The 23,699-nt window shown below is 41.1% G+C and overlaps 1 protein-coding gene across 1 annotated transcript in view; it reads right to left on the bottom strand.

Annotated features, from left to right (window-relative positions):
* The window catches only part of SH3BP5 (SH3 domain binding protein 5), a 52,897-nt gene extending 29,680 nt beyond the window's left edge, over positions 1-23,217 (bottom strand). The window contains exons 1-3 of the mRNA XM_027659357.1: positions 23,091-23,217; positions 20,955-21,017; positions 10,622-10,750 (exon numbers count right to left, since the gene is read on the bottom strand). Of these exons, the coding sequence (XP_027515158.1) occupies positions 10,622-10,750; positions 20,955-21,017; positions 23,091-23,171 (273 nt within the window). The 5' untranslated portion in view covers positions 23,172-23,217. The remainder of the gene's footprint in view (positions 1-10,621; positions 10,751-20,954; positions 21,018-23,090) is intronic.
* Between the last annotated feature and the right edge of the window lie 482 nt (positions 23,218-23,699).

Raw genomic sequence — 23,699 nt, 5'->3', positions numbered from 1 at the left:
TATTGACCCTTCAAAGTTTTTCCTAATGGAATTATATGACACCATAGCACATGTGACTCACAGGCTTGCTTCACTTAAAAGAAACAGTTGCACATGGTACCCTGGACAAATGAAGGGCTAAATCCATTCCATGAAGGAAAAAGTCTAGGTAGCAGCAGGAATAGAGAAAATGTCAATTCCACTTCACAGCAATAAAATTCTCCTTTGAGAACAAACCATTAGCACTCTTTACCAAATGAAAAAAGAAAACCCCACCAACCAAACCAAACCATATTACAGTAAAAAAAAAAACAACCACCCACCCACCAGACACAGACACATCTAAAAGAGATGGACAGTTCTTTCACATTCTGGCAGCAAAATTTCTCATTTAATAGTAGAACTTCAAGTTTGCTGCAACTGAAAGATATTTCTCACAGAAACTGTCGATGCAGAGACATTCCCACACATGCTGCACAGGAATTAGGCTCTTCAGATAATCTTTTCCAGCAAGAACAAACAAGAGCTCATAAATTCATACTGTTTTACTATAAGTCATAATGAAGCACATCTAGAAGGCAGTAATCAACATCCATGTCATATCTGTTTTGGCAGCAGCCCCTAGCATGAGCATTTATCATTTCATAATAAACTCCCACCTATTTAGACCACTATACACAGTAAAGACCGGGTTGGGTGAACAACTTCCCCAAAGTTGCAGGACCTGTACTGCCTTTCAGCAGTCACCCCTGAGCAATTACCCTCAAAACAGGTACATAAGATATCACCCTGACCTCAAGTCACCCAGGCTCAAACGCCAACTCCTATTTTTAACAGATTATCCTGTCCGTGGCTTACAATCTCTTAAAATAGCCTTTACTAGTGAACAGAAAAAATTGGGAGGGGAAATAGTGAGAGAGAACAAAGCAAGGCAGTCTTTCCTTTAAATTGTTTTTTTCCTGTAGATTTGCCTTTTGGCAATAGATATGCAAGTGTTACAGCTACACAAAGGAACACTCTATCTAACCTCTTGGGTTTTGACAAATTGAAGAGGATGCAATATGATGTTAATCAAATCTTTAGACAACAGCAGAGGAAAAAGGAATTCACTTCTATTCTCGCATTCCAGCACCCTTTGAGAGCTATTTATACCTTCCCGCCACTTCCAGCACCTGTCATTGCATCTGTGGCTAAGCACAGTATCCAGATCACCTGTATCACTTTTTTCTGCCTAAATCAGCTGACATATATAAAAAATCCCCAAGTTTTCCTGTCCTAGCCCTCTCCTTGTTACTCAAAAGAACAGAGTATTTCCACACCTACCTACTCCAGCATTCCAATACTTGAGACCTACTTGCACAACTTTTAGTATTTCACAACAGAAGAAAAACAACAAGAAAAAAACATTCTTGAAGGTAGGGAAAATAATTAGGTCATTGGATTTTTGACAATTAATGGAGAGGAGGTTGAACAGCTATCTGGCTTTGTACTACTACCATCTCATAGCTGAGAAATTAAATAGGCTTTGGGGTGGTTGGGGAAAGTGGGAGAAAGAGACACGACAAGAGAGTCAATTTCTCCCTCTCTTCTAGATAAAGTCTTCAACACAATAAAACAAACAATTCTTCAAAACAAAACAGTACTTTCTTCTATTTCTACAAACAAAAGAAGAAGAGGGAAGAACCTCTAATTTACAGTGCACAGCTAACAAATTTGCGTAATGGAATCCTCACATCAACCCGTAATGATGAGAAAACCAGTTACAGTTTTTGCATCAATAGCTTATACAAACTAATCATCCATCAACAGAATAGTCCTCACATCAAACAAAAATGTAGGATGTATAAATACAAACCCAAAATAACTAGACCCATTCACTGAGGCACAGAAAGCACAGAGAGACACAGGAGATCTAATTTTTAAAGGAGGGACACTACAGGTATTTCAACAAACAAGTGGCTAAAAATGAGTTCCTACTATCCAAGAACACAGTATTTACAGATGATATTGCTACAGATGCCACCTAGTCTGCAGGAAATACAAGCAACCAAGTACTAAATTTGAATCAGGTAAGGATTTTTTTTTTTCAGTTCATCTGTGAACTAGCAGTTGTTAGTGCTCCCAAACGTGGGGCAAATTTCCATCTGCCCAGGATTAAGACAGTAAAAACCTTCCAGTCACACTGACCCACTATCCTGCTTTAGTAGGGTTGATGGGAAGACAAACACATTAAGGAGCTTTCTTTCACAGATCAGATCCTTGGCAGAACTTCCCAAATCCGACTAGACAACATCTGTTATCTTCTCAGCGGTTTAAGGACAGCTAGTTTGAGATGCTTGAATATCACACTGTTCAACCAGATGACAAAACCAGAATATAAAAGTCATATTGAGTCATACTTAAACTTTAATAAATAATGTAAATCAGCCAGATAAAACCTCACTTTTTGACCCAGGTCAGTCTACCTAAGCTCCTTGCTTCTTAGGCTTTGTTGCTATTTTGGCCTGAAGAAAAATGCAACAGAACCATAATTCAAGACTTAAAATACAATTTCCAGGTTTTAAGCATTCAGGTGGTGCAAACAGAACACATCAAGCATAAGCTCCGTCCGGCAGCAGTGAAACATAGAGCCACATGCAGCTGAATGCAAGGTAGGAACTCCTACACACTACTCAGGGGGTTTCAAACACAACTGTGCAACCATGATCGGAGAGCACAAAAAAAACCCCACTCAAAATTCTGGGTATGGTAAAACATTTTCTTGACTGAACTCAAAGCACATCCTGCTTTAGAAATACAGTTTACGAAACTCAGTGGATTCCCTGGTGGAACTCAAGGAAATGACTCCTCACCCTCAATAATAAAATTACATATTCCCTTGCTTGGCTTATTTCCTCTTCAGATGGGTGCTCGGCCCTGCAGCCATGTGGAAAGCGAGATTAATATACTGAGAACACCCCCTGGGATCACAGCAATGGGAACTCCGTATTTCTCAAGAGGACTGACGTCACATCGACATGATTTCCCCAAGATTTAATGATGTGTTTTGAAATAAAAAAATGAAAAAGTCTGTGAGAAGAAGGGGTTCAGGCCTAGAGCAGGCCCATAGGGAGCAAAAAGGAAAAAAAAGGACACACAAAACTTCACAGGCCATCAAGTACAACCCACAGCCTCCATGCTTCATGGTTTCAGGCACCACTTCTTGCACAGCTCACCTACGTTTCATCTCCTTACCATTTCTTCACAGCTCTGGGCTTCCCGATTGCACACACAGCAACTTCCACGTCTCTCTTCCCTTCAGAGCATCCCAGCCATCTCTTCCCAGACAAGGCTTGTCTTGCCTGCCTGACTCCCTCTCTCCTGTGCCTGCCCTGCCGCAGTGCTAGCCGAGGCCAACACGTCAGCCTCCATCCCACAGACGAGTTTCTCAACCACTAACAGTAAGCCCCAGTTCAGGAAGGGAGCTGCTCCCCTACCTCTCCACCCCACCAATCCAAGTAATCTAAAAAGAAAATCACAGCAATTTCCATATTTACAGACCTGGGGAGCAAGCTGCTTCTCACACCATTAACCCCACCTTCCTTATCCAGCCATCGCTCCCTCCTCCATCTCACAGTGCTGTGAGGCTCCCCAAGAGCCACCAGGGCAGCTGCCACACAGCATCTCCAGTTAAAAGGGCAAACTATCAGCACAAGCAGAGCACAAACGAGACAACCTATACTGCCAGCTTAGACTGGTTATTGCACACAGCTGGAGGAGTAACATCCATACAAAATACAAATAATACAAAATGTAAAAAGAAAAAAAGTTCCTACTGATAGGACAAGGGGAATGCTTTTAAAGTAAAATAGGAGAGATTTTGATTACATGTCAGGAAGAAATTACTTACTCAGAAGGTAGTGAGGTGCTGGAACAGGTCATCCAGAGAAATTGTGGATGCCCCACCTGTGGAAGCATTCAAGGCCAGGTTGGATTGGGCATTAAGCCACCTGATCTAGTGGGTGGCATCCATGCCCATGGCAGCAGGGTGGGAACTAATTGATCTTTAAGGTCCCTTCCAACCCAAACCATTACACAGTTGTATGATTACTTAACAATAACACAGTACCAAACTAGAGCCAAGGAAAGCAGTCAAGTACTCTGGGTCTTTGAGTTTTTTCTTGAACAGTTGGGAGGATTTGCAGAAGGTTTGTCAAAGTTAATTTTCAAGTTTCTGTATTCCTTCCTTTGAAAATGCAAATTCACATGACAGTTATTTGGTCTCTAAACAGTTAACCAGAAACACACTTTCAGCCAGGAAAGGTCAGTTGGTTGTTCCACTGTAACTGTGCCAATAATTTTGCTTTTTACTAGCTCCATGGCAAGTTGCAAAACAGGAATGCAAGTCTGTCACAGTTCTGCTGACATTTAATTTTTGCTTCTCAAGTTCCCTCTCCCTCCACCTTTTTTTTTTTTGCCAAGATAAGCTTACCAGATAACACAAATCAGTCTTAACTCCTTATTGTCTTAAACCTGAGCATCAGGACTTCAGCTGATAAAAGTAGGATGGGAAAGGAGATTCCTTTCCCATGAGAAGTAAATATACCGAAGTATAACACATCTAGTGGCTAGGAACCAGAGGAATATTTACCACTGTTGGAACTGGATCCAGGAGCTGTCATCCACACTCAGTGCTGCCCTCCTTTCCACAACAGAGACAGCTGGTGCTGTGATCCTATCAGTTCTCACTCACTGAGCGAATTTGGATGGGAAACTTGGGTGCTGCAGGAATTGACACTGGCAAGACCATAGTTTCGTTCCTAATTAATTTTTAAGGGTGATTGGCAGTTTTGAACCTCCAAGTTACATGGATTTAAAAAGCTTTTGTCTTCTGAACTAAGCAAGTTACCATCTGTAACTTTCATACTTGCTACTTTCAGACATCTCAAGCTGAACACTTAGAAGATGAGATGCCATGGCCACTTTGGAAAGTTTTGTTCATTTACTGGCATTGCAGTCCTGATCTCTGCAAAGAAGGATATCAGTCTCATCTGCTGAGGAAGACTCTTCCAACTAAGGAAGTGTGCCTATCTGCTTATACTCCTCCCACCTTCACCATCAAGTGGCTCAGTTCCTCCTCAGTTCCTGTTCTGCAAGATTATAGCAGCTACTTCTGATCCTGATTCACTTTGGATGTAAGATTCATTGAAACACTTGGTGTAGGATTCACCCGGCAACTTTCAAATGGCTAAACATCCCAAAATGAGATGCCTGGGAGGTATATCAGAACACTTTTCACCCCTAATTACAATTAGTGATTAAAGGCCCAAATTATTATCCTAGACTAGACACTAAACACTTCAGTAGGTAAAGCTAACCATCCACCTTGGTCTACTGGTGTCCACTATTAACTTCTGATCCCACTGGTCAAAACCAACCAAAATTCACATTTGAGAGAGGAAATGATTTCCCATTGCTAACTGGGCTCTCCTCAGTTTCATGAAGACAAGCAGAATGGAGACCCAGGATCTGAATACCTGAAGGCTCATCCCCTATAATTCTTTGCTCTGTCAGCTGATCTCTTCACACAGATGTGGCAATCCAGCATAGAATATTACATGAGAGAAAGATTATTGGTGAGGTGAGAGAAAGGGCTCTACTACATAAAAAGTTGCAGTGAACAGGACAGGTTAGCTGTCAACTGCACTTCCTCTCAGATATGCCTAGACATCAATGGGGAAGACCTTTTGTACATACTGATTCCAGTGTGTTTTTCCAAGCCTTTGGAGATAAAAGAGTGCTGCTTAAGAAAGTATGCCAACAACGTGAAAAGAAGAATTAGTTGTAAAATCAAACCAGGAAGACTTAAGAGGAAGCAGAACATGCATATCCTTCAACATATTGTTGTATGAATACATGGTACAGATAGGTCCCTTAGTAAGAGATACATATAGATGCAACCTAGCATAGATCTTTCACCTATTTTTGCCTGAAACAAGTTTTCTGACACTTTTTTGCCAAACCTAAATGAGACAGGGGAGATGAAGGGAATATCACAAAGCAGAACAAAGTCCTTCCCAAACAAGTTCAGTACTAAAGCTGAGCAAAGCATCCTCACCTACTCCCAATCTGAGCCAATACTGAGGACTAAAATATTAACTCCTCACCCTGCAAAAAAATCTAACCAAAAACAAACAAAGAAACAAACAAGAACCAAAAACAAGCCAAAAAATGCTAAAGCTTAATTAAAAGCAATACTCCCAGGGCTTTTATTCAGTTTAGGGTCACTACAAATGCATGGGTTGTTTTATTTGTGGGGGTGAGAACACATTTTTTATCAGATTCTTTTTCCATCAGAAGCAAAGTAGAAAGGTAAGTTCTCCTGTTCAATTTGTCCATGGCTTCACAAGTGATGATGTACAGATAACAGTGTTTTAATGGCACCTCTCACCCGATGACCCCAAAGTGCTTTTACTTCGCTTAATGAACTCGGCTTCACAGCAGCTTGACAGCTTCATTTTACATTGGAACTAAGAGAGAGACGAAGTCATTTATCTATGCCATGCAGGAGCACAAAATCAGCTCCTACCAGCCCAGTGATTTATGCAACAGACCACACTTGCTTTTGCACAGCATCTAGTTCCAGGACATGCTGTCACTGGGGAGGTAACACTTCCCAGCTCTATCACTCGCTCAGACACTACTGTGAACACTCTTGCACAGGCACTTTATAGCCCCAGCCCTCCAAAATGTTAAGTCAACAGTGGCTTAAGACACTCCTTACTTCAGAGGCTCAAGACTTCTGTTTACATTATTAATGTTTCCTGGCAACTTCACCCTTTTTCCCCATTACCTTTGGGCAAGAAAAGTCTAATTCTTTGACTAGTCAGCTAGGGAGGAGGATTACTAGTGGAAAATAAAAAAAAGAAAGAAAGAAAAGAAAATAACCAACACCCACACCAAACAGACATGGGAAGTTTGATCTTCTGAACACTTAGAACCTGGACCACCTTCAGGATTACAGGATTTTCATATTGTTGCAATGTGGTCACTGCTTGTGTACATGCACAGTCTTCTGCTATATGCCAGGGTTCTTCCATTAAACGTGAGCATTATGGTATCAGTTAAAGAATAACATGAAAAGACAACATGTAAACCACAAAAAGTTCTTGCAGCAGAACTACTATAAAATTTCATTAAACAACACATTTGAATCAAAATGCTCTAAAAGTTACATGTGCCTGCAATCAACACAAAAGGCCCACTGGTGTACCAGATGAGGAATCACAACAAAGTTGTCTTGGCAGAAAACTACAGGGGCAAGAGTATTACCCAGCTCTCACTTCAATCTCAGCAAAAGCCCAATATTACTGCTTTGGTGCCCACAGACAGCATCCTGATTCGCCGTGCCACTATTTCAGAGGGCAAAGTACTCAAATCTTAATGCTAAAGGGCCATTGTTCTGTTAAAACAAAGTTTCACCCTGAGATAGGCCAAGGCAAGGCTCTCTTGGCAAACATTACACAAACAAGATGCTACAGGACTTTTGCACGGGGGAGTTAAATTGTTTTGAATTCCCCATCTTCTGCCAAGACAGGATTGCAAAGTAGGGATAAGGGTGGGTAGACAAAAGGGCTCAAGGTCCTAAAGCTTCTCCAGTGTCGTACTTGAGTTGATGACCTGTTTTTTGATGACCCCATGTCACTGCCCTCATACCTTTTATATTGAGTTTTATCTTAATAGATCAAACAGGTATTTCCAAAAGAGAATCATGCTGGTGCCAAGTGAAAGTAAGCTCCTCAGTGTGACTTAATACAGCTTGTACCAGGCAACTCACCCTGCAACTGACATCTTACATGCAAGTCACTCTGGATAACTCCTGCATTTCTGCCAAACTAAATGTCATTAATTATGCAGTTCTTTAGTCCCAAAAGACTTAAAATTTATAGGCCATATTTTTACTTCCCTTTACTGAGAACAACAAACAAGAACTTACACTTCCCTTTCCCTTACAAGTACAGTCATGCATATTTCCCTTATTGTTTAATTAAAGCTGTTTCAGCCTCCAAGAAACTTATGCCCATGCTTTTGGAGGCAGCCTAATGGCTCTAAAATAACTGTAAAGACAGGAGGAGGAAGACAATTCTTCATAGGCTAGATGTTATTATAAATTTAAATGGAAAAAACAGAAAGCTGTTGCCATCATTTCTCTACAGTTTTACAATTAAAAGTAAAAAGAAAGATGGGAATTGGCATCTAACTATGTTAATATTCTAGTACATTCCTCCAGTTTCACATTTCCCTATCTACTCAGCCCTTCTCCCTGCTTTAATACAGTGTATTTGCTCCCAGATAAATGGAACTTTTCTAGGCTAAATTAAAACTAAAAAAACTCCTTAGGCAGATGCTTTACTGATGGCTCATACTAATCTTTACAATCTTCCCAGTTTCCAGACAGATTCACTGTCCTTCAATGCTAGTACTCCTGTTGGCCCTCACATTTTCTATTTTAAGATTTTATTAGACAAAGAACCAAAGGGAAACCAGAGACCATCTTCCAGGGAGCTCTGTTCCATGACCAGCTCCCTAACACAAAGTAGAAAAAAGTGAAATGACAGTTAGAAGGGGAATTCCTGCTTTAAAATAAAATTCTATCAAGGAATTAAAAGAAAACTGAGTGTGTGGCAAATTAGCAGATCTGGGATAAATGGCATTTAAACGTAGCTAGTGACAGAATGGACTGGGAGAAAAACACGGCTCTCTCTATCAAGCCCAATACTAGAGCAGCAATTCTACTAATTTAAGGATCTTCAGTGGTTTGGGTTTCTTCTTTTTCTTTTTGGTCTTGTAAAGCACCTTTGAACCAGAACGACTGAATGGATTTCAAGGGTAGCAAAGACATAACAATACAAAATTACATTTCCAGGACATAATGGGCTGCCAACTTCAGGACAGAGAGCAAAGTTCATCATTCTCAGTGTTTGATGTTACAAACCTCAAAGTCAATGGACTTTTTTTTTTTCGTACTGCAAAGTACGCTTTTCTACCATTGACTTTTCCAAGTACAACTCTTGCAGTCCTATGCATGCTGTGCCTTACACAGCTATTTACAGTAATAGAAGTATAAGGTCATGCTCAAGGCAGGGTTTTGGGGATTTTTTTTTTTCAAATTGTACTTTATTTTGTTATTAAGGTCACTACTGGTATATCTCTAGCACATCACCCATCAACACACCATAGGCCCCATGAGCAGGGACTGCTTTCAGAGCAGGTAGAGATAAGTAGATAAACTACTTACTGTGCTTTGAAGCAGAGTTTACCTATTTGCTGCACTACTAGTCTGTAGGATTAAGCATAAAAGCCCTACACTTCATCCCCATCACTTGAGACAATGGCTTCAAAACAATTGCTGCACAATTTAAAGCATCAACGCACTCATATATTATCTTGAATGACACATCCCATCAACCCAATTCCTGCTTCATCAAGTTTCAAATGAAGTTTGTGTTCATGCCTCCCTTTCCTGGGCATTGTTCTGAGGATGCATTCTCTTCTCTCCCCTTCTCTTACCCTGTGCCATCTGGCACACATCTACATGACTTTTCTCATCCCTCAGCCTCATCTCTTACCTATGTTCTCAAATAAAATTCTTCTGTAATTTTCATGTATTTCATACATGCTACCCCATCTCTCACTCTCCCCTTGAACACAATCACATCCTGGCTACCCAGCCACAGACACCACCTCACATATCCTTCCAGCCAAGCACAGAAGCAGTAGCTCCAGGCAGTTCTTCCTGACTCTCCCCGCCTCAAGAGAAAACACAAAGAGCAACCAGGAACAGCCTCCCCTTGGGGAAAAAACAAAAAGCCTCAGACACCAGCAAACCCCACAACAGACACCAAGAAGAAGTACTGCCTAAGCCACCACACACACTCAACACTCAGCAGCTTCTTCCCTAAATTGGAAGCTGCCTGATATCTCACAAGCTTTCTTGCTTTCCCTTCAGCCAGCAGGTCACACCCTTATTTCTGCACCTCATCCTTCCTCACCTCAGCCACACAGGCCTGTCAATAACCAAGTAGTGGGTGGGGAAAGGGAGGTAAGGTCCTGATGGCAGCAGAGAAAGCAGAGGTCAGCTTCTCCCCAGACCAAAATGCTTTAGAGCCACATTTAGCACATTCATCTCAGAACTTTATATCCACATTTAGCTTCATCACAGCCTAATCAGCACCAAACCCTGCAGGTTTCCCCAAGTCTGCCCTACTCCAGCCTCTTTCCCAGCAGCTTCCAATTGCAGTCATTTGGTTGCTAAGCAAGAAGAAAAAGCAGAAACACAAAGTCTACACTATATGTTCAAATAATTACAACTACTGATAGGAAAGAACAGGGCTCTGAAAGACCATTGATAACAAGAGGAGAAAAGAACTAGTCTTTTGCTACTGTGTTTGCTGTAGTTGTTCCTAGACTGAAGAACATGTGCAGCTGTGGTTGTGAAGAAATACACTTTTGCCATCAATTCCCATGGCTGACATGCAACTGAAGACACAGACCAGCATCAGCCAAGTGTATATGCTTACAGTGTTATTAATAGGAGGAAAGCAATGCAATCACTATGTGCTCTCCAACTACCAGCATAAGCTTGTAAGGCAAAAGTTCTTACCTGCCTGGCCACCCTTCGAGCTTCCCAGTAAGGTTTAGAATCTTCTACAGCTTTTCCAATCTTCTTTACCAGTTCATCCAGTTTTACTGTTGCTTCAACCAGCACAGAGCGGAACTTCTGGCGTGCGTCCTTCAAAATGTTGCAGAAAGGAAAAAAAGGACAAAGAGATTAGAACTTCAAAAATTATTTCTACCTGTTCGTTCCTACCTTTATTCAGGTTCCTCTTCAGATTCACACACGAGCTGACACATTCAACACAGTTACTGGCATTTGGACTAAGCCAGAATTCTTCAGTAGAGGAACCCAGAACTGCACCTGAAAGCTGTCATCCCAGACACCAAGTGTCTTTCAGAGACAGCTCTTACACAAAGTTTACAACTGTCTGTTCTAGATGTCACCTCTGCCAGGGTTTCTCAGAGAGGAATAGTTTGCAAATTACTCCGTGAGGAGGTGAACAGCAGGGTAACAAGTTCTGAGAGGCAGTTCAATGGTAAAGACATCTCACATAGACAATGCTAGCAGGCAGGCCAAATTCCCACAGCAGGCTGGCAAATCAGCTGGAATTGGCATCTCCTAAACCTTAGCATGTCCGCCCCTAGTACTGGTCCCCTCAGAGAACCATTCCACAATGCAAATGAGGATGCTTTCTACAGGAAGAACTGGACACTTCCCACATGGTATATTTTCAAGACAGCTCCTCAAACACACCCTACTTACTTTGATAGCAGCAGAAAGGTTCCAGGTTCTCATAGCAGGAGTCCCTTCCATAAAAGCCCATCTTTTCAGCTATGGTTTGTAGCAATGGCTAAGGGCACCTACATTCCATTTCGTTGTTAGTATTTACTATATTTAAGAAAAGTGAATTCCAGCCACTTCTAAACTGGACGAGTTGCCCTCCTTAAATTATTAGCTAAAGCAATCAAAATATTTTCTCTGCTCTATTGAAATTTCCACACCTGTAAGCAAATCTAAGCAAATTTACACACCTGTAAGTTTCTGATCTCAATCTCAGAAACCAACACGGATTCTAAACTACTGCAGAGTGATGCAAATTCAGGCTGGGACCTGGCCCAGGATTTAAGGAGACGAAGAAGAAGGGCCATGTGAGCTCTCAACAAGGCTTGTAACTCTAATTAGAGAGCAGCATTTATGCAGACTGCTGGAGTGACATGTTGATTATCAGGAAGCAGCTGGCTTGAAAAAGTGCCCTAATTCAGGAGGGGTTTGTCATTATTGTTGAGGATTTCTAGAATGTAAAACTCTTTATTCAATGGAAGATTTAAAATACATTGGAACCTGCCACCATGCTCTCAAAAGTGGAAAAAAAATGCAACGACACATTAGTTTTTTACAGAAAAAGCGAGATACTTTTGTAAAAGCTTCCTTGCTTCCTTTTTAGTGTTATCTAAAACCTGAACCAGCATCAGTAATATTTTAGTTCAGTGTAAATAGCTTTGGATTCTTAAGATAATCTAATTTATTCTAAGGAATTATTCAAATGGGTAACAAGTTCAAAAATGGAGAACTAAAGGGACAATAACTTATTATTTCATTAACCTAAATCCAGTCAATAATCTCATTGCTTAGTGAAAGCCTGAAATGTATCATTTAAACAACATGTATTGAGTCAGTGATTTTCTCAGTGAGAGGAGTTTGAATATTTCCGATTCAATGACTGGACGATACATGGTTCACTGCTCAAAATGAGTTTCACAAGTAACTGAAATAAGGCTACAAGCCTCATGACTGTATTGCAAGAAAAATATTATGTACTGAAGTATATTTAATAAAAAAAAAAATATTCCTGTAAGTGCAGGAACAGAATTAAAAGCTCATTTCTAAATGAGTGAGCCTGAAGATTTGTTTTTACTTTTTTTGTAAGAGCTAACATATTATGATACTAGTTATGCAAAGCAAATAGTTCAAGCAAAAAAAGCCCTATGCAGTGATTCATCAAAAAATTCAGTTCCCATGTTTGTAAGATAAGCACTTAGAACAAAGAAACCATCACTACAAATCTGTGCTTAGAGACCTACCCCAAATTTATTCATGTAATAATTGTGTACAATCCTATCCAGTAGGAAAAAGATGACTAGTCTCTACTTAGAGCTTAAAAAAAAAAAAAAAAAAAAAACAAAAAAAAAAAAAAACCAAACAAAAAAAACCAAGGACAGAGAGGTCAAATGAACAGCAACTATTAATTTGTACCTATTCATCTCCCACTAACTCAGATGAAGCAGATACAAATTACTAAACTGTAACTACTCCTGTAACTGGCACCTGAGGCACAGGTCTTGCAAATGGTTAAGCACATGTGTGCCCACAAGCCCAGTCCCACCCCTCACAGTAGTTAGTTACTCAGAACAGGGAGCTTCAGCTGAAAAATATACTGGTGTGAACTTTGTCATTTTACCCCAAGCATGCCTGGTTCCTCTTTTGAGGCCTTATTTAGGTTTGACCATTCTCATTTCTTCCAGTGAAGAACAATAATGAAAACTGAAACACCCCAGAACTTTACATCTGTATCATCCACCACAAGACTTATTTTCAGTGACATTTATTCTCAGGCTCCTGACTGTCAGAAGAAACACAAGCCTGCAGGCTCCAACACCTTCTGCATGAGAGAATAAGCAGATGCTCATTCTCTGCTGGGATCAGTCCCCCTACCAAAGGTTTCCAGCCATCTCCTTCAGACACAGCAAGAAGATGCTGGGGTCTCTGAGAAGGTGTAATGCCGAACACATGCCCTCTCCTGCACTACAGTACTCTCCACTAGCCCCAACTACCTTACAAAAGCAAATGATCCCACATCATACATCTACACCACATGTGCTCCTGTGGCAATCCAGTGCATTCACACCACCCAGCCTCCTCAATCTGAACTGATTCAGCTCTCATGGGCTCAGTGACTGCATCTCCTATCTGGGAGCTATGGCAACACCTCCTGTGAGCAGGGTCACAGGTTCCCCCTGCCATACTCCATGTGTCGGCCCTGCCACGTGCTGGCAGAGCATCTGTAAGAGACATCACCCTTGGGATAGGGCAAAATTCCCCTGGCAGGTAACCCTGGGGAAGTCTGAGTAAGAAATACAGGTGCAGCAGCTGTTTTTACTCTTCACGTGAAACTTGGGAGGTCAGAAGTACCAAGGCAATTGCACCAGTAGGACTGGGCTTGGTGCACTTACGTGGCATGAAAAGTGCATCTGTGGCTCATGGGAAGAACAGGCCTGTGGTCAAGACTTGGGAATCGATTTAATTCACTGCTTTATGTCTGGCTTTCTATATTACTGTCAGCGAGACACTGCAACCCATATGTAAAGTGGTTCAAACCTATAAATCCTCTTAACGATGTTTTCTGTAAGGACACTCACATCAAAAGCTTAGAGGCTCAAGAACCGCATTTCGTCCACGATCCTTAGCAGAAGGTAAGCCCTACATCTGTCTTAGGAAAACAACCACACCACCTTCAACTTACTTATCAAATCCCCTGATGTGATATTCCTCCATACAAGTTAACTTATATGGAGCTACTTTTTAACTGCCAAAGTCTTGCTTCGTTTAGACCTTTATCTAGCACACACGGATAATAGAGAACGGCAAATACGTCAATCCCTGCAACTTTCTGTTGTGAGCAGAACCAAGACAGAACAGCATATGCCATACAAATTTTCTAGCACATTTCTCAATCCCTAGTGTCTGTATTTCAGTTTCTTGAAAGATAGTGCCTTCCCAGCAGAAGTGCTAGTTATTGATAAAAGCAGCCCTAGGTACTAACCCTGTGCATCACACTCACCATTTCTAGGTGGGTTTTTAGGTTTTGGGGGTTTGTTTGCTTGTTTTAAAAGTACATGGCTTTGTTTTTCTCATCACTGCAATAGAATATATTCACAGACCAGATACACTCGAACAGAAGCAATGCAACTGACAAAAGACACGTCAAACATCCAGGAAACATTTTTAAACCATATTTTCCCCTCTGTTTACTCCTAATCTTCCATGATCATTTTTAAGAATACCTTGTTGCTGATTTTACAAACAAAAAGGTGACATTGAAAATGCCAGCCAGTCAGCTTTCAATGTTTTCTATTTGCTCAAATGAGATGATGACAAACCTTTTTCAAGCTGGACAAAAGCCGATTAAGGCATTTTATCCTCAATGGGTGTCATAAGGTTACACACTTAAAACTAGACTCTCACTACCTAGGTGCTTGTCATACACAAGCTCTCAGTGCTATACCTGCTAGTGTACCTCATGAACAGCTGCAGTTTAAGTTTCAACATCTTGTTCTACGGCTGTAAGAGCTCCACACTCACTAGCTTTCTTCCTGGAAATCCTTTGCACTTTTCTCTCAAAACAGATTTCACTAGTTCTGTCTTAGGGAGCATGCCAGACCTCTACCCTGTATATGTTTTTGCTGCAATAGTTCATTATTAAAGCATAGTTTGTTTCCAGTAACTTGCTGTGGGGCAACTATTTGATACTGCACCAAAAGAGGGAATCACACTTAAGGACAGGCCATCCACGCAGGAGCATTTTGGAGATCCACTCTTAACTGCAGGAAAAAACTAAAATACAATTTTCCCATTACACTGCACCTGTCAGAGACCAAAGCATGCCTGTTTCCCTTCCTCAGGAGTGATGGTGATGAGCTGGTGTTCAATGCCAGATGACAGGCAAATAACTATTTCTGCCCATCAAATGAAACATGTATTTTCAAACAATTTTCTTTTTAAAATGAACTTAACACATCACCCAAGTATGAAGCATCTTAGTACCAAACACATTTAAATTTCATTTACAAAGGCTGTCCTATGATCTTTCTGCCATTTTGGTGTGCAGAACCTCTGACAAGCCATTAAAACAGCCTAGGAGGTGCATGGGAAATTAAACTGCTGACTGAGGGACAGGCTTCATCTATTTCCAAGAGGCAGTATCCATACCCATCTTCTCTGCTACAAAGACCTACAAGCTAAAACAGCATCAGCATCATACATACACACCAGACAGATGCATATGCTGTGCTCAGAAATCTGCCTTCAGAGCATCAAATCGGTTAAAAACATTTTTAACATCTATTTGGTCCCTGAGCAGTTCAAGTAAACCAGGCTGGCTACCAAACCTTAAAAACAAAGTGCAAGGAAGGGCATAAGTAGTATCTTGCTTAATTTTTAAGCATGAGGAAAGGTCTGATTTTTTTTTTTTAGGCAGCTACTAATTTGCAATCTGAGAAAACAGAAAATTGGTATTTGAAAGTTGCTCTAACTTCCTGCTTGAAGACAGTTACAAACTGAGACTGCAAATACTTCTTACTACAAATATTTTTAGTTCTCATAGGAGAGAGGAAAGTGGGCCAAGGAGGGCACAGCGTGCTCCTTTTAAAACAAGATTTCTCTGCCTAACCCTTCCTCCCTCAGGTTGAAAACCCACTTGGGTGACAAAATCTTTCCAGAGCCATAGCAGAGGAAGGAGCTTTTCCTTACTTATCCATGGATGAAAGCAGAAGGCAAAACAACAAGCAATTCGCACACAGGAGCCATTTCCTATGGAAGCAAGTGGATTATTAAGAAACACGGAAAGATTTGTCCTGATAGTGCTGGACAAATACATCATGCACGTATATCACAGTCCAAAAAACCATGAGGAGCACCAGCCAGTGAGCTGCTTTGGCCTTATCTGTGTATTCTTTTGTGAACACCGGAAAACGCTGCACAGGGGTATGATAAGTTAGCGGATGTTTCTACAGACAGATGCCAAGCAGGCATGCTCAGAATGAGATTCCCGCCACTCACAGGTCATTTCTCTAAAATCTGAAAGATGATTATTTTTCTTTTTAAGTCTGCTTAAAATTCTTACATGTGACAGGATCACCAGTTTGAGTTTTACCCCAAACCCAAGTATTTTATTGAGGAAGGAGGAAGCAATTCTAAATAGCTGGTGGACTTCTATCTGCTTGCCAATGGGAAGCAGCGAATAAATTCCTTGTTTTGTTTTGCTTTGTTTGTGCATGCAGCTTTTGCTTTACTTATCTGTCTTTATCTCAACCCACGAGTTTTCTCACTTTCACTCTTCTGATTCTCTCTCCCATCCCACCCTCGGGGAGCGAGTGACTCTGTCGTGCTGAGCTGCCAGCTGGGGTTAAACCATGACAAATAGTCCTTCCCTGTGTGAGAGGGGTTCAAATGCTGACAAAGCTCACATGTGAAAGAGCACCACAGCTGATACACCCCTTCCCTTTGACTCTATCCAGCACTAACCCAGGGTGACCTTTATGATAAATCCAGGACCAAAATTAACACCAAGTATTGCAGATCAGGACTAGAGGATCTAGGCAAGCCCATGAGAAGGATCCTAAGCAGGCCCTCTTATGACAAGCATGGTTGAAAGCAGCACTGTTCAGCTCTACTTTCCATGTGCAGCCATCTCCCCTGAACAAACACTGGCAAGCTCATAGCTCCAGCGACATAAAAACTCTCTCTAACAAAAACCACATTCGGGATAGCTGGGATTCCAGTGGTAATTTTAATGGTATGTGCTGCATTTCCCCTCCCTGCAATGCTGCCAGAGGGTCTCTGGGTGAATTTGTTACATCTGAATAGTACTTTCAAGAGCCAATCAAAGCCATGTATAAGCTGTCTGGACTGGTGAGTCATGAACATTTGTTAAGTACATTTGCAGCTCCTGATGCGAGTTCAGATGGAGATGCATTTCCAATAAACAGGAAAAAAGCTCAAATAGCAAGGCGCCCGCTCTAACTTGCATTTGGCCAAAGCATATCTCCACTGCAAGATGTTTCCCCCACCTCTTCACAGACACTTCAAACATAAACAGGGACATTAGCAAAGCCAAGTGTTATATCCCTCAGAGGACCCTTATCATCCTTTTGCTGTGTCAGTAACACTCAGTGTTGCACTTAGTATGAGCAGTATTATGGATTTTAAATCAAGCCTAATCAAAGATTCATTAACAGGCAATACATTAACGCAACATATAACTACCAGCTACTCAGTGCCCTTTAGCAGCCCTGCAACTCCTGAACAGGCTGCAAGCATCATCAGGTCAGGATATTTCTCCAGGGTTTAATAGGAAAGGTCAAAAGAGCAAAAAACGAGTAAATCTTCTGAGTAAAAGAATAGATGTAGCCAACTTCAACATATCTGTCCAAGTCATACCATGCACGTATATCCACTGCTCTCACAGGTGGTTTAGGTGCAAAACTTATTTTAAAAGATAAAAAAAGGCAGGCCAGTCACCTTAAAAACAGATCACATGGCAGTTTCAGTGCAAAACTTAAAATGGGGAATTCTGTTTTAAGTTGATCAGCCTGACTTTTTTTTTTTTTATCACCTCTATAATCAGCAGATGCCAATATTTTCTACATCATTCAAACATGGACACGCCTCTGGCAACACCAAGACAGTGCAGTCTCAAAATCCTAAAAGCCTCTACTGAATTGAGCCCCATAACATTTCCATTCGGTAAAGCAGCATTATTACTTCCATTTTACACATGTAGACCTGAGGCACAACAAGAACAAAAGCATGGGGTTTAGAGGCATTTAACAGCCTTTTTTTCCATTTAATGGGAACTGGAGACAGTCAGCAGTCCCATTTAAAGCAACTCACACAAAGCTACACAAGAAGTCCAGAACAGCCTTGCAAAACACAGATGCCACAAGGTATTATCAGAGAGTCAAAAACATGAGTGTCTTTTTTATAAACCTCCTTCAAAGAAATATACCTTCTACTCAAACACTTCATTGCTCTTCCAGATTATTCTGGAGGAAAAAAAATCAACAGTGGGAATGTATGGACCACAAAGTAATGCTACAGGAAGCTGGCAGTCAGCATCTTGTGCTGTAAATAGCATAATGATACATCTATGTTCCCATTAAAGATACTGAAAAGATGAAGAAAATGATACTAGTAAATCAGAATAAATATAACTCCATTGTCTGGTTAAAAAACACCAACACACATCTTTATTCTAATGAAACATCTTGCAATAGCAGGAACACAACAAAATAGGAAGGGGTAGCAAGAGGGACCCAAAACAGCTAATAACAGCCAAAAGAGCAAATCTTCAAAGGCAAACACAGCATGGCTCTCCCAGAAGCCCACATTTTAAGCAGAATTCATGGATTTTGGAAGTCTTTGAAGCAGAATGACCCCAGTTCTAAACTCCTCCTTCCCAACTCTGGATTTACCCTCTAAGGCTGCTTGGCAAAGCTTTCTTTTCTTGTTCAGAGTATGAATGCAGAGATATTCTTCTAACCATGAGTGTTGAGTGTTGTGGGGTTCCTGTAGGAAAGTCTTAAGTCCATTTAAAATGAATTTATCAACATGTATATAAATTAAGCCTTGCTTACATCATCCGACCGCAGCTGTCCTCAAAATTTAAGCACATCAAAAGTAATGAAAATCTTTACGCATTAGAAATTATGTAGTTGCATGATACCACAAACTGGCTTCAATCCAGTAAGATTTTTGGATGAAAAATGAAGAGGAAACATTCATGAAGGCATACTGCTGATGATATTTCAATTTAATTCCATCAAAGACTGCTTACAGTACGTACTACAGACAGATCTGCAGTAAACATTTAATGACATAGAGGTAGAAATCATGTAATCTCTGCACTATCTGACACTTAGTATTTATTAAAATGCGTAAAATAAGTAACAATGTGAGATCGAGCTAATGTGGAAATACCACTCTTTTATTTACAGTTATATATCCAGGAGCCTTTCAGCCTTTACACCTCAGCATGTGTCACACACACAGCAGCTACAAATCTGCTGGCTAGGCAAACACCTGAACACACGAATAATTTTAATCAAGCAGTAAAATCCCATCTTAAAGTCACTGGGACTTATTTCATGAGTACACCTTTGCATTATTATTACTATTCCATCTGCTTCATAATATGGCCTCACTGAAGGGTTATGTAAAAAATTAATGAAATCCAGGCAACTATCCATAGTACCACCTTTCAATTTCAGTATCTCAGCATGAAATAAGGAGAGTGAAAAGATAAATATAATGATTACTTTCTTCAACACATCTATACAAAGGGTCCTGAAGTCCATTAATTGGTATTGTTGCAGACTAGCATACTGATTTTTAGAGTTCATTCATAAAATTTAAATCAAGCTAGTGACACTGAATAGTTTCCACAGCTTAAATATCATTTAATTTGGTATAACAAATATTTTCCCATTCCACTACGGTTTTTTGCCAATAAATGCATGATCCACATGCCACAAACAAATGCAAACAAGTGGGAAGAAGAAAAAAGACACGACAAAGCTGCTTTGTCTCCAAAGAAGTTCATAACACTATTTTCTGCTCAGTGCACCCAGTGGATACTCCTGTACTTTAAAATACTACCAGGAATCATTCCATGCTCCAGGTATCCATCTCGTGAAAACACACACATACAATAAAACAAAACACAGACTTTGATATTTTGAAGGTGCAGACAGAAGTACATCTATATATGTACTCTTTCAGTATGTTCATCACTGCAACTTCAGCATGTTTTGATACAGTATTCAAAATGTTGTAATGATATCAAAATTATTTAGGATGCAAAGTCGTATTTTATGCCAGTTTTTATTTAGCAGTATGTTCATCTTACACTTCCACTCGGTATATCTTCTTTGTTTTGCAAACAAAAGAAAATTTAGAAACACGAGTAGGCCAGTTTGTTTTGCTTCATTATTAGATCAATCATGTTGAGCCTTCCAGAATGACTACCAAGTAGCTGAAGCTCAAATTTGGGGATTTAGAAACAATTTCTTCAGAACTTTCTATCAGATTTTTAAGTATTCAAGAAAACCTCTTGTTACAATTAGGAAGTCTTTTCCTTCAACTTTCTTTCCTTACCTTCCTTGATCAGAAAGTACTGACAAAAAAGGCAAAGTTAACAAGCTAAAAAAAACCCAAACAGCCACCAAAGTGAAGATCCCAGCAGACAGTCGTACGGTAAAACCCTCTTAATCAAATAAACTTTCCCTGTCTATAATTACAAGAATGCAAACTCAAAACAGTGACTTGTAAAAATAAAACTTGTCTAAGCTTAGTTTCAAACCCTAAAAATAAGGTTTGGAGTGGTGGGGTGTGAGAGATTTACGCTGTCGGCATACCTCAATCTTCTCCCTTTCTGTTCCAGTTGTTAGCTCAATTCATATCTTTAAAAAAATTCATCACCAGACTCCTGAAGCCAAATTACCACAGGATGCACAATTCAGGAGGCAACCTACTCAGAAATACTGTTCTGTTGTTCACAAAATCGAATACGCACAAAAGGAAAATGAAAGGATAAACACTGTACCTCCAGCTCCGTCTCTCTGCGATTGATATCATCTGTGGATTGATTCAGTTTTTCTAGCTCCCCCTAGAAAGAAAAAAAGAAAGTCAGATGCATATTAAGAAACCTGGGGATAAAATGTGTCTGAGAAGGCTCATTCAGCATCCCCATTGAAAGCTCGCAAGGGCTGTGGCTTACAAATTCCGTGAAAAGAGGAAACCTTGAGATGTTTAGTTTAACTTTGCTACTTATATGAAAAATAATCAGAAAACCTCTATAGGCAATACATTTCCTGTTCTGGCTAATTCTTCACTATTACAAATAAACATAAGATACAGTGAGTTCTGTTTTATTAATCAGTATAGACAGTATCTGCGAGGTACTAGGGAGACAGACACACCCACCCTAGAAGGATTAGCACCAAGTTAGTACTATCACAGGAGACATGCAGTGAATGCACAGAATTGATAAGAAATGCTCTTGCAGCACGAGAGACATTTTACTGTGGATTTTTGGCAAACCATTTCACTACACAACCAGTCAATGGGACATACGATTATGTTTACATAGCCTGCCTTTGTGCCAAGATTTTGATCTCTTAACAGCAAAAACAAAGGTGTTAAATCCCTTGAATAAATATGTACTAGAGGTGGTGTTGGCATGAATGAAGTTACTGTAAAAATAAAGCTCATTCTTAAGTACTTTCTTACCACAAAAAGCAACCCTGAGGAGCAGACTCCGATAGCTTTCTTTATTTGAGCAACATATTACTCCATGTGAGATCCTATGATTTCAACAGGAGTGTTCAAACGTTATCTAATTGTGAACCAGTGTAACAGAATCCGCCTTCAAGTGTTTAGCAGTATAAACTGAACACTGTAAACTGATTGTCACTTGAGCCATTTCCCACTAGATTACAAGAATGACTCTGGTTACAACCAGAAAAGAATTAATTGCCACAGTTTAGCTCTCTTATCCTTGGAGGTTAGATTGCATTTCCCGCTCCTAGGATTTGGAAGATACCTATTTGTGTATCCATGTTGTCCAAAAATGACACTCATACAAAAATTACCTAAATGTCTCTTACTGTAAAGCTAAAAACCTTACAGCTGTCAGGGAAGCAGACACAGCAGCCTGATTTTTCAGTCAAACAGAAAACTTAACAAAAACACAGTTTTGCCAAAAATGAGCAAATCATGTACATGGAAACACGTTGCAAGCTGGCTGAAGAACTTAAGGACAAAACTATATCAATAGGCACCAAGTGAGTTTAGCTTCTCAAAATCAGGGCAGTAACAGGCTAGCTTTTGGCTGAGGGCCTCGCTCTATGTAACCATGTTTTGTGAATTTTGCAATTGCTCTGCTCAGCCCTGGAAAAAGAAATGCTCATGATGGAGAAAAGAATGACAATTACAGCGAGCAGGGACCTACGCCAAGGATCCTCTCAGCAATGTACACACGTTATATTCACTCATGACAAACAATCCCAGCAATGCTGGAGGCAAAAGACATAAATCTGTAGAGACCTAAAAATACATTTTATTTGGGGGACCACAGCGTGCTGAAGTTTGCACCAGGCTATCGGTCAAGACACAATTTGGGGGAGAAGAGCTTTGTTTAGAAACCATGCAAAAATAAAAAATCATCGCAGAAGGCATTTATAGAGGAAACACCATATTCCACTAACGTTCCTTTTTAAAAGAAACAAAACCTATAATTAAAAAAATCGACGTTTTCCCGCATCTACGAATTTCTGAGCACCAGCCCTGTTCCACCAGCAAGGTCACGCCGTCATGGTCAAAAATAAAAAGGGGAGGGGGGTATTTCAGGAGGAGGAGAAGGAAGGACGCCGAACGGAGCCCGGCGCAGAGCGATGCCGGGGGTAACAAAGGGTTGGGGCGCCCCGGAGCCGCTTCCCCCGCACCCGGCGGGAGCTCAGACCCCCGGGGCTGCTCCGCACCGCTGCCCGGCACGGGGAAGGAAAAAAAATCTATAGATATGTATATATACATATATATATATATGAACATATGCAGCACAAAATAAAAGGCAATCCTTATTCTATGCAATTATTATATACATTACATACGTATTAAAATAAATTAAAAAATTAAGCCCCCCCCCTTTTCCTGCCCCCCCCTCCGGAAGGCAGGCCCTCACCTGGATGCGGGGGTCCACCTCCTCCTCCTCGGGGCGCGGTGGCTCCTCGGCGGGGCGGCCTCGCCGGCCCCCCGGCTCCATGGCGGCGGCTCCTGCTGCTTCCAGCAGCGCCTCCCGCTCCGCCGCTCCCGGCTCCGGCTCCGCGGCCGGCCCCGCCTCCGGGGGGAACCCCTCCCTCCCCACAGCGCCCCGCCGTCTCTTTGTGCGCTCGCACCGCAACGAGGAAACCGGCGCAAAATTGCGGGGTTTCCTCCTCCTCCTCCTCTTTTTTTTTTTTTTTTTTAAACTCTTCCTCACGCCCTTTTTTTTGGTATGCCAAAAGCCTATGGGTTTTGCCGCGCTCGGTGCTCGCCCATCGGTCCCGTCCCCCCCCACCGCCCCCCCGCAATGGCACTGCGTGAAACCAGAAGAGTAGTTTCAGGTGCAGGGAAATGCTAACAACACCTTGCTGGCTTTCTCCCCCCCCCCCCCCCCCCCTCTTTACCTCTTTCCTCTTTTTCAAGCTCTGTTGGAGGCTGACATGCCTATGGAGAAGAAAAGCAGAGAGAGAGGGAGGAAAGAAAAATACTAAAGACGCTTTCAACAACCTTGAAAATTCAAATGAAACCC

Source organism: Corapipo altera, unplaced genomic scaffold, assembly GCF_003945725.1.
Source record: "Corapipo altera isolate COAL_440 unplaced genomic scaffold, ASM394572v1 44b, whole genome shotgun sequence".
NCBI lineage: Eukaryota > Metazoa > Chordata > Aves > Passeriformes > Pipridae > Corapipo > Corapipo altera.
The sequence above is the reverse complement of the archived record's forward strand: the minus strand, read 5'-3'. Positions and strand labels throughout refer to the sequence as shown.